The 13,676-nt window shown below is 51.9% G+C and overlaps 5 protein-coding genes across 5 annotated transcripts; 3 read left to right on the forward strand and 2 right to left on the reverse strand.

The window, feature by feature from the left end:
- Positions 1-510: 510 nt before the first annotated feature.
- Positions 511-1,145, forward strand: ALTATR162_LOCUS11363 (uncharacterized protein; the record flags this gene model as incomplete). The annotated part of the gene is made up of 2 exons (XM_043319005.1): positions 511-789; positions 852-1,145. The coding sequence occupies 2 exons, from the start codon at positions 511-513 to the stop codon at positions 1,143-1,145; spliced, it is 573 nt and encodes a 190-aa protein (XP_043174940.1).
- Positions 1,146-1,847: 702 nt separating this feature from the next.
- On the reverse strand, positions 1,848-3,392 carry ALTATR162_LOCUS11364 (uncharacterized protein; the record flags this gene model as incomplete). The annotated part of the gene is made up of 3 exons (XM_043319006.1): positions 1,848-2,214; positions 2,272-3,130; positions 3,323-3,392. 3 exons carry the CDS (start codon positions 3,390-3,392, stop codon positions 1,848-1,850), a joined length of 1,296 nt encoding a protein of 431 aa, XP_043174941.1.
- Positions 3,393-4,619: 1,227 nt separating this feature from the next.
- ALTATR162_LOCUS11365 (uncharacterized protein) lies at positions 4,620-7,250 on the forward strand (the record flags this gene model as incomplete). The annotated part of the gene is made up of 1 exon (XM_043319007.1): positions 4,620-7,250. One exon carries the CDS (start codon positions 4,620-4,622, stop codon positions 7,248-7,250), a length of 2,631 nt encoding a protein of 876 aa, XP_043174942.1.
- A 1,110-nt stretch (positions 7,251-8,360) lies between these two features.
- On the forward strand, positions 8,361-12,006 carry ALTATR162_LOCUS11366 (uncharacterized protein; the record flags this gene model as incomplete). Its single annotated transcript, XM_043319008.1, has 2 exons — positions 8,361-8,731; positions 8,778-12,006. 2 exons carry the CDS (start codon positions 8,361-8,363, stop codon positions 12,004-12,006), a joined length of 3,600 nt encoding a protein of 1,199 aa, XP_043174943.1.
- A 252-nt stretch (positions 12,007-12,258) lies between these two features.
- On the reverse strand, positions 12,259-12,873 carry ALTATR162_LOCUS11367 (uncharacterized protein; the record flags this gene model as incomplete). The annotated part of the gene is made up of 1 exon (XM_043319009.1): positions 12,259-12,873. The coding sequence occupies one exon, from the start codon at positions 12,871-12,873 to the stop codon at positions 12,259-12,261; it is 615 nt and encodes a 204-aa protein (XP_043174944.1).
- Positions 12,874-13,676: the final 803 nt, after the last annotated feature.

Raw genomic sequence — 13,676 nt, forward strand, 5'->3', positions numbered from 1 at the left:
TAATTTTTTACGGCAACATCCATCGGTTGGCGTTCTTCCATCCGATTGCTTGGAATTCTTCTAACCGACTATCCATAGCACGTTAAGCATACCGTAGTCACCCCAGTACGCGAACTCTGTCCGCGGCACTCCTGACCTCGGTGTTACTTGCAGTGTTAGCAAATGTTCCTTTTGTGATGTACGTAGACGAATGGCACCCGACACGTCCCACCCAATCCTCAAGATGGAGCAGACATAGACCATGTTATTATTGCATTCGCCAAAGCCAATGCCACAGCTACGTTTCAGCCCAGAGTTCCTATAAACACGATCTGGACCGAGTACTCCAACGTGAAACCACGATTGCTGTGGGAGGCTGAGGTGATGATATTAGATTCTATCAAATAACACAGTCAGATGCGTCGATGCAAATGTTCGCTACCAATGTTGCTACTATGCTTGTCAATACTGGGACTGATGTAGTCGGTGAGTACATCGTTCACTAATATCAATAAGCTATAGATATTAATAATGGAAGACGTCGATTGCAGATATCTGGGCGGCAATGGTGCAGATTATAAAGAATTGCGCAACTTTGACAATATTCGTCAGATCACCATGTTTCCTATACTACTAGCTGCTATTCGTGCTGCGATTGGAGACAAGCTTCTTTCAATTGCTGTGCTAGGAAAGCAAGGCCAGTCGGTTCTCCCATCTTTCAAAAGCATGAGCTTACAAGCAATATGCGATATGCTTGGGTACACACAAAAGAGTGGACCTCAGGTACGGCCGTCTGTTGACTTCATCAACGTAGGTTATTGTTCACCCTCACGCAATCCATCCATCGGGTATCTCAACCTAACTCCAACCAGGTGATGGGCTACAACCTGATGAACCGCCATGGCAAGATAAAAAAGCATCACACTTCTGTTGTCAATTCGAAAACAACAACCAAGGACTACCTCGCGAGAGTTGTTCCATCCGAGAAGCTCAATATCGGTTTCGCATACTACGCAAAGTACTTCACTATACAAGGCAACTGCAGTTCCAGCCCCCTCAACTGCCATATCGCCATCGTCGAAGATCCCTGGTGCCATGGCACGTTCACATCTGGCGCCTGGATTTTTGAGGAGTTTCATATGCACCCCGTCGATACCCCGCAATAGCTGTATCATGGGACGGTACCTGTGGTCCAGAGAAGGGGACTAAATGCGGCGCAGGTTGTTACTCCCAACATGGCCACTGCGATACCACGCTTAAACACTGCCACGGCGCCTGCCAACACGCGTCTGGAATGGGATGCACCAACGACGACGTAGCAGGACCCTAGCAGCTGGTGGCCACTACTACTTCGATACTCAGAACCGCCTGTTCTGGACATGTGATACGCCCCAGCTCATCACGGGGAAGTTTGAAGATATCGTACGCAACTACAAGCTTGGTGGAGTCATGTAATGCAGATGGCTAGGGAGATTGCAAAAGGTGGACATTAATTGGCGACAGCCAGAGACTACACCAAGCCGTCCACTCTGCCTGCCAATGGCAGATGTAAGAGGGCACATATGGCACGGAAAGACTGATTTGGGAGAGCTTGTTTGGACGTCTAGTGAGCCGTTTCGCGTTTTAGTTATTGTTGGTTGAGTGTGCAAGATGGACCGTCAAGAGGTTCCTGACCTAGGCAACCCCATGACACGACATTCCTATGGCTGTGACGTAGCGTACGATTAATGAATTACTACTCTTTTCTTACAAGACACAGGTGCCTCATTTTCTTGTACTATACAATCGTCTCGCATGCCCCGTTATCCAATGCCCAAGATACTTTCGTACCCATTCTAACCCCAACCCATATTCCCACCCGCAACAGCCTATGCCTTGACAGTACTCCTCTTCATACCCTTCCTCGCGTTCTTCTCCCTCTCTTTGTCCAAGAACTTGCGCTGCTCATCAGCACTCAGTCGGCCCAACTTGGCATCTCTCTGCTCCTTCTTCAGCTTGTCAGCGGCGAGTTTCCTCTCCTCTGCCTTCTCCTCGTCATCCGCCTTCTTGATCTTAGCGATTTGCTCGTCACGGGTTTGCTTGATGCGGCGGAGGGCTTCAGGGCGGAAGTGTGCGGACGAAGCGAGTTGATCGGGGAGGCGGAGGAAGTACTGGAAGATGGGGAGGGTGGTGGCGTAGTCAGAGGCGAACTTGAGGGAGAGACTGAGACGCTTCTTGGGCTTGGTTTCGTCGAGACTGGGACATGTTAGCTTGGTTCAAAAAGCGACGTACTTTGAATACTGTTTGACTTACGTCCTGGGAGCGTTGATGGGCTGGTCGCTGACGATGATGGCTTCAAAGTTGTCTCCCGCGTCGTTTACAGCCTTGATAAGCTCAGGGGTGAGCAGCATATCCGTGACCTCAGCGCTCTCGCTCATAACCGTGGTCCAAACTGGCAACTTGGCGTGGTCGCGCGTGGTAGTCAGAGACAGGTCGTAGCGCTCATCGCGCATGCGCTTCATGATATCCTTGTGTACAATTGCGAAGACGAAGCCATCGAAAGTGCTGTTGGTGACCTTCTTTGACTCGCCCTGACCGTATGAGGGCGCGAACTTGGTCTCACGGCCATCGAAGACGTAGGCCGTAGCCTCGAGACGCTCGGTGGGTGGAGGGAAACTTTCGAAGAACAGGGGAAGGACGGTTTCACCCAGCCACATGAAGGGGTTGAAGCGCTTGTAGAAGGTCAACTTGAAGTCGACAAAGGCCACGTTCTGACGTCCAGTAGCGTATGTCTGGTACTCGTCGGCCTTCTTCTCCTTGAGCATGCTGTCCACGTCTGTAACCGCTCCTTCTCCACTTGGGCGTGTATGACCGACTTGGACGAATTCCTGGGACAGAACGGGGGCGTGAGCCTTCATCCATGTCCTAGCCTTGCTGCGGTTGCGCTTGGTGCCCCAGAGGTGAACCGCGATGAGAGCGAAGAGGAAAGGCAGGATGTACATCTCCAACTTGAAGTCATCCATGCTTGTGCGCTCCCACACACGGTACCATGCCGTGTATGGTCGGTTGTCGCCCAAGGCCGTAGGAGCTGCTTGCGCTGCGCCAGTACCGGTCGTGAAGGGCGAGATGGCAGCGGGTGTAGGCTCAGGAGCACCTGCGTAGTCGGCGAAGTCTGGTCGTTGTCAGCGCATGCTATTGATTTCGTATATCTACAAGCTCTACAATCTCCGAAGATACCCTCACGATGACTTCGCGCCTTCATCTCTTGTTGGGAGATTCGAGCATCGCGCAAGGGGTCTCGTGTGTGGTCCCGCATCCCCAGGTCGCTGGGCTCGCGATCGCGCATGCAATACAGTGTACGTACCATCATCACCAACAACTGGAGCCTGTACTGGCTTTTGCCCACCGAAGAGACCCTTGACGAAGTCTGCCATTGCGTCGATGCTTCACAATGAACAGGTGTACGTGGAGATTTGACGGCGCGGGAGGTGGTTTGGAGGATCTATGGATCTCGGCTCGGTTCCTCGTTGGTGGCACTGACCTCATTTTACAGCGACTAGCACGCATGTGGAGGGGCACCTGGGCAGCTACCCCAGAGCTCGATTGCATTGGGTCGAAGCGAGAATTGACATGTCTGCTGCGTCATGTGTATTCAGAAGGTTAGAAATAAGACATATTCACAGCTCAATATGGATATGGTTGCAAATGGCTGTAATCAGCCAGCCCTGCTACTCCTTCAGAAGTGATAGCTGAATGGCTGCATCATTCTGCAGCCAGTACAAATAACGAAAAGAGATGATGATGATGATTGTTCTATGCGGCCGGAAAAAGAGATGTCGTGACGGGTAACGGCTTGTTGATTGATTGTACAGATGCAAACGACTCATCCTGGGCCCCTCCTATCCGAATATCATGTTCGAGGTGTGGATTTCTAGTTCTTGCCAAACCAGGTCTTGTGTCCCTAGTCACAGTTAGTCGCGGCAGTGTGCTCAGTTTAGCCAAGTGCAACTTACAAGGACGAGACGTCCCATCATGTACATGCTGGCACCCAAGCTGCTGAACATAATGACCTTGAAGCCGGGTACGAGGTACTTGCCACGGGCCTGAAAGAAATCTGTCAGCATGCATCCCCGATTATGATGGTTCCTAGGCGCCCTGTGTCCGACACCCGCTTGCGCATCCTCTCTGACCACGTCATATGCACACCATTGATCCTTCTCTTCCGTGTTCGGTACGCACCTTCTCCCAGGTCCTCAGTCCGTCGTGCTTCTGGAACTCGCGTTGCCAGTAAGGCACCTTGTTCTCGCGCATAACCCAGCTGCCGGCTGTCAGTATCGAGCTCTGTGCGAAAAGGCAGAGGAGCGTGGGAGGCCGTCGCGGCGCTGTATAGAGCCCACAGCTACGGCCACAGCTCCAGGGTGGACGTACCCTGCCATTTTGAAGTGTGTAGATGTGTATTGCGCGGCTTGCGGGGGCAATTGTTAGTTTCGTGGATTTGGCGGTTTCGTGATGTCGCGAGGTCGAATGACCCGTCGGCGAAAGGAAGTCGGGCGCCAAGGCCCTTGTCCACTTTGGGCGCAACAACTTTCCGCATTGTCAATTCAAAGTGAAACCATCGCGACGCCAATGGACTGATTTCGCCCTTCGCTCTTGTCTTGTTGATGCCACCGGCCCTGGACAGGCTCCTTGCCAGCCCGTCTGCCCTGCGACTCCTGCGCTCCATCGTCAATGCCCCCGAATTTCCTGCAGCATATTCTATAGCGACAAATTGCTGCTCTTCAGTAGCAACCCATCGCCACTACTCGTACCAGCCGAAACCCCAGTCGAAGCTACAATGGAGGCGAATGAAGGATGCAAGCAAGGAGGCGGCAATTCGAGACCAAGTGCGAGCAGCACTCCAAAGTGACGACGCCAACCATGCCCTCGTACCGACCGTTGATATCTTCGAGAACGGCCTTGTACGTGTAGCGAAAAGGGAAGACGATCCCCGGCAACTCGCCGTCATTCTTGCAAATGAAGAGAGGTTGCATGGGCCCAAAGGTGTCCGCAATGTCTGGCGAAACATCCGTCATCGAGGGTACCGCCTACCTATAGAAGACACACCGGATGCCGAATATCTGTGGGGGACCTTCGTCAAGAATCACCTACTCGTAGAAAAAGTGATAGAGCACGCTGCAGAGCTATTTCATGAAACAGGCCAGAAATACCCTCATCTCTATCATCTAGTCATGAGCCACTGGCTTCCGAGGAGAGCAAAGACAGCGTTGAGGTATCATTATTCGCTGCAAAGGAACCTAAGATGCCAGCGGCTTCCCTTACGGCAGTTGGCACATCTGGGACGATCGACTCTCAAGCACGCCGCATACGAAGCGCTAAGGGAGATATACGAGCACAGCAACGAGCGGGATCTCTACGACGAGGTAGTACCTGTGCTCATCGAGAAGGGGGATATCACCGCGGCACGTCAATGGCATGCGCTTTGTACTCTTCGTAATGACATGCCGTCAGAGTCTGTCGCATCACACCCTGTCGTTCGCCTGTTCACCGTCGAGGCATCAGCTCGTGACGTCTACTTTGAGACAAAAGGGTCGAAGAAGAAATGGAAGCGAGACTCGGCCAGGTACAACGAGGATCTTCTGCGTCGCTTGGAAGGCCCTGACACCGCACCCGTCCGATTCGAAGACTCTTTTGTCGCCCGCATGTTCGCAACACGCACCTTTCCAGCGGCTTCCATTATACAAGGGCTCTCCATGGTGGGAGTGAACGAGATTGGGCCTCAAGCTTTGCTCACCATGGCCCTGCAAACACAACCAGTCGAGGAACTACCTGAAAGATTTGAAGAGCTCAGGTCAGCAGGCATTGCTCTACAGGGCTGCGTCTTCTCTTTAGCACTGGAGAAGTTTGCAATGGAGCAGAAATGGCAACTGGTGCGCAGTATGTTGGAAAGCGACCAGCATCCGGATGTCTTTGGCGACGTGCAAGTACAACGCAAGCTGCTCGAATACTATCTCGATAACGACGACTATGAGCAAGTCCAGCGCACGCTTGCCATTCTGACGCTCTTCCATAACGATTCCAGTCAAGAGTCCTGGAACCTGCTCTTGCAAACCTATATCAAACGTTCCGGGCCGCAGCATGTCATGGAAGTGCTCCGAGACATGCGCGCACGTGGCGTTATGTTGACAGCCGAATCGATCATGGCCATCCGCGGCCTACTACGCCGCCGGCGATCAGGACACAAACCCGTCGGCGACCGTTTTGACGACTTGCGTTTTGTCGCGCGTGTGTTCGTGATGATTCTCGAGAACGGCCTAGGTGCCATTTCTCCGCTACTTTGGCGTGAGATCATCCGCAGATTTGGCATGGTCGGGAGATTCAGGGAGCTTAGGCGACTTTTACTCTGGCTTCTCTGCTGGTATGCACCGAGGAGCGGTCATCAATTCAACAACTTGCCAAAGTCACCATTCTTGGAACCGGCCACAGCGATACTGCGTGCTGCCCATCCCGAGCGTGCCCATTATTTCCACTTTCCAGCGACGGTAACACAGCGCGAGAACTCATTGCATCCTGTTCGGCAGCTATTCCCTCCGTCCCTCCAGCATGGTCTCATCGCCTGGGGCTTCAAGGCTGGACTGCTACCAAACGCTCATCTGGAACAGTCCATGCTCGGGTCTACGCTTGCTAAAAAGCACTATCGCCGGCAGTTGCTCCAGCGCCAGATCTTACGTCACTTAGGGTGGAGTACAGGTTTACAAACTGTGGTGTTGCTACGAGATCTTGGCGTCTTCGTTCATTATCACACAGTCCTCAAGGCCCTGCAAATGCAGTTCGTCAACATGTTTGGTCATGGCCGATCTAGCAGGAAAGAAAACAGAGTAATGGAGAGAACGAACACGTTGCCATATGCTCGATACGTACATGAGGTCAACAAGATATGGGGCAGTCCGCTATTGAGAGAGCCTCAGCTCTTCGGCAAGGGCATGGTGCATGACCATATGTGGCACCCACGCATGAGGCGGAATATTGAACGCAGAGCTTCCATCAGTCTCGGTGAGATTCTGGGCCAAAACTGGATGGGCCGGGACAAAGAAGCGTACAGTGTCGCCAAGGATGACGAGGCAGCGGCCCTCGAGCAGCTACAGAAGCACTTCAGAATGCAGGCCAAAGCCATCGAGCCCATAACTGAGTCACATCCTCATACAGTAGCCGATGACGCGTTCAATGCAACAACGGCGGGAAGAGAGAAAGCATTACGAGCGCCAACAACTACGAAGGACGACCTCAAGGCATAGCCTCGCCATCAGATCTAAAGAATATATACCACAACTCTCCTCACTTACTCTGACCTCGTATTTGAACTAGTGCTTTCGATGATACCATTACTTTGCTTACACTCGTTCTCCATACTAGGAACTTTCCCCGACTGTTTTCTACAGCCATTTGTGATCTGAGGACCCAGACTGGAGGGGCGGGCGGTTGGAGCCGTCGCTTGGGGTGAGGGCGGGATGATGCGCTAGTGCGCGGGTACCGAACCGCTCAATCTTGCGCTTTCACAGCTTCAGTCTCGATCTCTTCTCGTCTGCGCCCATTATCGGCTGAACCACTATCCGTGCATTGCTCACCGCTATTTCGAACACCACAACGAGACTATATCTGACCTCACGGGATGTGCTGCTCGTGTGGCCACAAACAGGTCTTCCAGCACACTTTCTCAGCCTTTCGGCTTCTCAGCTCTCAAAACCGATGCAGTAGCTGACCATTGCCGATCTCCTATTCGCTAGATTAATTAAACCCCTGCTGAACAGCTTTCCTTTTGTCACAACCACTTTCCAGTTACAAGGCTGAGGATGGATCTAGCCCCTCCTAATGCCATGAAGCGCTCTTCCGCGGCGCTTTCTATCCGCAAACGTGCCTGTGATCAACTTTCAGGTACGACCCTGGGGATATGCGCCAGGGCTGAGGACTCTGCAATGTAATATTGACGGCCTGTAACCGGGTTTGACGATCGACCAAAAGACTGATGGTGGCTTTCACATACCTCTGTTACTCGCTCTTTTTCATGGCACGAGTTCGTACGCGCCGTGCGTGAACACCCTCCACCCACAGGCTTCCTACCGAACGTCACCCCATGCCCAATCATGCATTGAACGGCAGTTGTATCGATGTCCTCTGTCGCTTACTCGTACTTGAACAGTCACCGAGATCATCTGGGGCGTTCGCTTGCTCTAGCCACCCTGAAGGAGGTGACCTCCAATTTGTAGAGGGGCTGACGAAGAAGGCTGGCATCCTGCCTTGCGAAGCGATTATAAAAGGGATTTATGTATCTCATTCACTCAATACGAACGCTTTGAGTCCGATGTTTGGTCTTCTGCATTGAACTGTCTGTTTACTATCTTTTCAGAATGAGCACCCCTGACCACGACTCATCAGCTAGGACGGGAAAGAAGCCCCTCGAGCATAGCACATACCACTACGACAGCTTGCCACGCAGCCAAGGGGCGATACGAATCCTTGAACTTTTGCCCAGTGAGACTCCCGACGCTGCGATCCATTGCGTATTGATCACTCCAACTGGAGATGAAACGCCGCAGTATGAGGCTCTATCATGGTGCTGGGGCACAGCAGGCAAGACCGATTACATCAGGATTCAGCGGAACCGCAAAACGTACATGAAAGCTGTGAGCCCAAACCTTGTGGCCGCTATGAAGGCACTTCGCTATCCGTATCGCAACCGTTACCTTTGGATTGATATGGTCTGTATTGACCAAGATGAGTATGTTCGTCTCTTGTGTGTAATGGTCATGCGCTGATTAATGTAGCCTAAACGAGAAGAACCACCAAGTCGAGATGATGAACATCATCTACGGAAATGCTTCTCGAGTTTGTATCTGGCTTGGTGAAGCAACTGAATCCAGTCGGATGGCGCTGAGTTTCATCAAGAACGAGGTCTTGCATCTACAAAGCTTCGACACACTCTGCGATAGCAAAGATGCTAGCAAGAAGTGGATCGCGTTACTAGATCTGATGCAAAGGCCTTGGTTCTCGCGACGATGGGTGGTTCAAGAATTGGCACTGGCGCGAAAGCCCATCATTTACTGTGGGAACGACAGGATATCATGGAAGAAGTTCGCTGTCGCAGTCGAACTTTTTGTAGAGGTCGAGACAGCAACGCATCGCCTATCAGAGGTCATGAAGAAAGACCGACAAAATCAGTATATCCCCAGCTACTTCGATTACGTCTCCGCGCTTGGTGCAAGCTTGCTTGTTGATGCCACAGAACGTTTGTTCCGTGATTGGAAGAAAGTCGAAGTATCCCAGACCAAGACAATTCCATACGCGCGAGTCGAGTCAACGATCGACTCAGATAGCGACAGTGAGGACGTCGACAGCGAAGATAGCGATTCATCAACACCTCCTTCTACAAACGATACGCACAACATCCCCGGCGATTCGAGGAGTCGTATACAGCCTCTTTTGAGCCTGGAATATCTTGTGTCAAGCCTCACCATTTTTGATACAACCGTACCTCACGACACGATCTATGCGCTGCTTGCAATCGCAAAAGACACCACTCCACGCGCTGTGAGCGCTCGCACTGTTGTTACATCCAGAAGTGCTCAGGAAGGACTAGAGGTCTACACGCAGCGCAAAAGCTATAACGTAAACTACAAATTACCGTACGTAGACGTATGCAAGGACTTCATTCAGTTCGCTATCGAGCGTTCTCTGGACGGGAATGCAAGTCGTGCGTTGGACGTCATTTGTCGCCCATGGGCGATCGAAGAGAGAAAGCTACAAAAGATTCGAGAGGCCAGGCTGAAGAAGCTAAAGAAGGAACAAAGAATTGAGATGAGGGAGAAAGCCCGAAAAGCGCGCCGGCAAAACTACAGAGCACATCAGTCCCTCCCCCAGTCTGAAGCTACTAGCTCGGCAGCCGCGGTTCGGCCTGAGAGTGCATCGTTAGAGGAGGCAGCTGCATCTACTGAACTTGAAGATATAGGGTTGCCTTCCTGGGTGCCCCAACTCTCGAACGCACCATTCGCTATGGACCAAAGACCCGGAACGAGTGGCCCTAAGATGAGCCGCATCAACGCAGACCCTTTGGTGGGTCTCCCTAGTTCCACACACCGAAATTACTCTGCCGCTGAGACCAAAGGCGTGGACATAAAAGCGCTTAGGTTTAGGAAGCGACCGATAGCAAAGCAATTTAGTATGTACGTACGCGGCTTTCAGCTTGACGTCATCACAGAAGTCGCGGAGGTAGCTCGTAGCGGGCATATTCCGATAGAATGGGCCGACCTCGCAGAGTGGGAGGATGCCGAAGGATTTCCGCCAGACGCATTCTGGCGAACGCTTGTCGCAAACCGTGGTCGAGACGGTAAAAACCCGCCCGTATACTACTCGCGGGCTTGTGAAGAATCATTCAGAAAAGGTGGTCTCCAAAGTGGAGCTATTGATACTACTGCACTTATCGAATACGAACGCAACTCGGTCGTCGCTCAATTTTGTCGGCGTGTGCAGGCGGTTACATGGAATCGTGCACTTGTGCGTACCCAAAGCCAGAAGCTAGGTCTGGTCGGCAAAGATGTCCAGAAGAATGACCTGGTCTGCATATTATACGGATGTAGCGTACCGGTCGTATTGCGCGAAAGCCCCAGGAAGACTGAAGAGGAATTCGAAATCGAAATGGAACAGGAACTAGCAGATGTCAAGAATACTGTGGCCAAAAAGTTACAGCAGTACATTGCACGCAAACGACAACATCAAGCTTGGAAAGACAAAGAGATGGCAAAACTCTGCAGAGAATGGCTCAGAACTACCGATTACACGCGAAGGCACGGAACTACCGATTACATGCGAAGGCATGGCTTCGACCCTACCATGTCTTCAGCCGAAGATCTCAGAAAAAACCTTTTGCGCATCTTGAAACAATTCATAGTCGATTTCAAATTATGGTGTTTCGAAGAGCGCGAGAAAGCATGGCCTGAAATTGAGAGCCGCATTGAAGCGGAGATGAAAGAGCGGGAAGAAAATCCGAAGAAGAAGGTGAATAGGCCAGGTAAAAAGGAGATGGATGAACATCTACGCAGGCAAGCGGACAAGCAGGCAGTGAAGAAGCGGGAAACGGAAGCTCGCGCGTCCCGAAAACGGAGACAATCGCGGTCCGCCGCGGACATACTTGAGATCGCTCCTAGCGCAGCGGTAACTACTGGAGGTTCTAGCTCGGGCGCTTCCAAAGAAACATCAGGAACAGCCAAGAAGAAAAGGCCACAGGTAGATTGGTGGGAGTTTGAATACGCACTTGTTGCCGGTCGGCGCTGGAAGCAGGTGGTCAGACAAAGAAAGGAAACCCGCCAAGAAGAATGGAGGCGAGATGTGCTTGACCGGTACGAGGCTTTGAAAAACAGGAGTACGAGACAAGGAGATAAAAATGTAGAAGAGACGCCCACGACTGAAGCGATCGTTGTAGAGGGAAGTTCCGTTACCCACGATGAACATGCAGGCACCGATGGGCATACGACGAACAAAGAGCTAGGAAGCGATGACACAATGGCGAGAGATGGCGAGCATAGCAACAGTCATGAGGACGGAACTGTTCAAAGTCATGGAGAAAGGGATGGGCCTGCAGAAAACGGGGAACATGCACATGTGGAAAGATACGAAAAGACAGGAAAAGAGGTAGATGCCAACAGCGGTGATCACGAGCCCAAGGACGAACTTCCCAGAAATGGTCATATGCCTCTGATAAGCGCAAGCTCATCACACTCGGCGTCTTCTGCTGCGCATGTGCCGCCTGACTCTTCAACGGGGCGACGGCCTAGCTGGTGCCGTAAGGTAGACAGGACTAAATTGACGTCTGATGATGTTGAGGATTACGATAAGAAGGTTCGAAACAATTTGCGCGAACGACTCGGTGAGGAAGGCTATTACTCTTACACACTCCTTGGCGAGTGCTATATTCATGGAATGATGGACGGTGAGGCAATGCAGTTTCAAAACGAAGACGCCGAAGGGGTTATTCCTTCGATGGTATTTGAGATCCGCTGATGGCTTTATTCTTACTTGATGTAGCAAAAATCATTCTGTACAGATTCGAAGCTCATGGTGTCAATTTGTCGGAGTTGAGAGCGCAACAGGATGAAATGATGATGTTTCCAGATTGAAGAGAGATATTGTGCCCCCACGTGCAGACGCGTCGCCGCTAGTTTAAATTAGGCCATGTTTCAGCATCGAGACGCAGTGGTGGGCGATCTGTAGTATATAGCTACATAGCGTCGCCAGAACCGACTTACGACCACTCTATAATTCGGTTTTATGTGACACTTCCCTGCTGGACCCCTCACCCTCTTTTCCACCACCGCTTCCAGCTAGTCTCACTGCAATAGTAGGCTTGTGCACCAGCGTCTGCAGCACGACGCAATATCGTTCCGTCAACTTGCCCAACTTGTCTACTTCTTCTTGACTGACTTCCCTACCGTCTTCCCTCTCGCCGAACTTGACCGCAAACTCTAACCGTATGCCTGTCATGCCGACGGGAGCCGTCTTGTCCACACCAAGTGTGCCCTTGAAGTCCAAGTCTCCTTCTGCGGTGACGGTGCCAGATGCGATGGGTATGCCGAGTGCGGTGGCGACGGCTTTCAACGTGACACCTGAGCAAGCTACAAGAGCGTCAAGGAGCATATCGCCAGAACATAGTTCGCCTGAGATGGCTGGGTCGTCGCCGCCAGCCTTTTGGTGCAGGCCGGCTACCCTGTGCGCTTCCTTAACTGCAGAACTGTCGGACAGCTTGCATGTTATTGAATGGTCGTCGAGCGAACCAGTAGATTTCAGGGTGACGACGGCGGAGGAGGGGTCGCTGCGGTAGCCGTCTTTGATTGGGGCTTGCTTTTGGCGGAGGGCTTGAGCGGCGGACATGTTTGCGATGTATTGAACAGCAGATTGATGAGCGAAGGATTTGCCGAGTCCTGTGTCTACTGTAGCACGAACAGGATTTCTATCAAAGTACCGAAAAGTTCGGAAGTCATGGTCGGCCTCGACACCGTTATGAAGCATACCCCGCAAGAGGCAGGTCGATGTTCCACAGCCCCGCTTCGCCGCTGGTGCGAGCGATCAAACAGGAAGGAGGGGACACTCGATCGAGACGTCGCCTAGAAAAGCCATGTCGAGGAACCGGAAATCTTATGCTGATGAGCGTGTTTGAGTTGGATGAGATGAAGAAGAGATGGCGCGACCTGCGCGAGTCCAATGTACCAACCGACACATGCAGCTTCGAGATAAGCGACGCGCCTGCGGCACGCGTCTTCCGACCAAGTCAACGTCATTTCCCGTCACGCATCTCGACTTCGTACGACCTACACTCCACCTAGATATGAACCCATTTGTATCATCCCTTCTGAGCATATGAGCCCTCCATCGTCCATACGTCACACATCATAAGAAAGCATCGCACGCTGCATTCGAAGCACAGCGTTTGTGTAGCAAGGGATTATAAATTGTCTGTTCTTTCTACACTTCCTTCCTCATGCTGGCTCCTAGGCATTAATCCTTCCATATCTCATCTCATGTCACTCTGGACGTCGCAGCGGTCTACAGAACCAGCCCCTTCTAATGGCAGGCGTGGACACCGAACTCGCACGATCAGCCAGTAGGCTCTTTGAGCTCGGTAACTCAGCGCCAGGTCAAGGCAGCTCAACGCCAATTTAAGCGTTACGTTGACG

Source organism: Alternaria atra (genome assembly GCF_907166805.1).
Source record: "Alternaria atra isolate CS162 genome assembly, contig: 35, whole genome shotgun sequence".
NCBI classification, from domain to species: domain Eukaryota; kingdom Fungi; phylum Ascomycota; class Dothideomycetes; order Pleosporales; family Pleosporaceae; genus Alternaria; species Alternaria atra.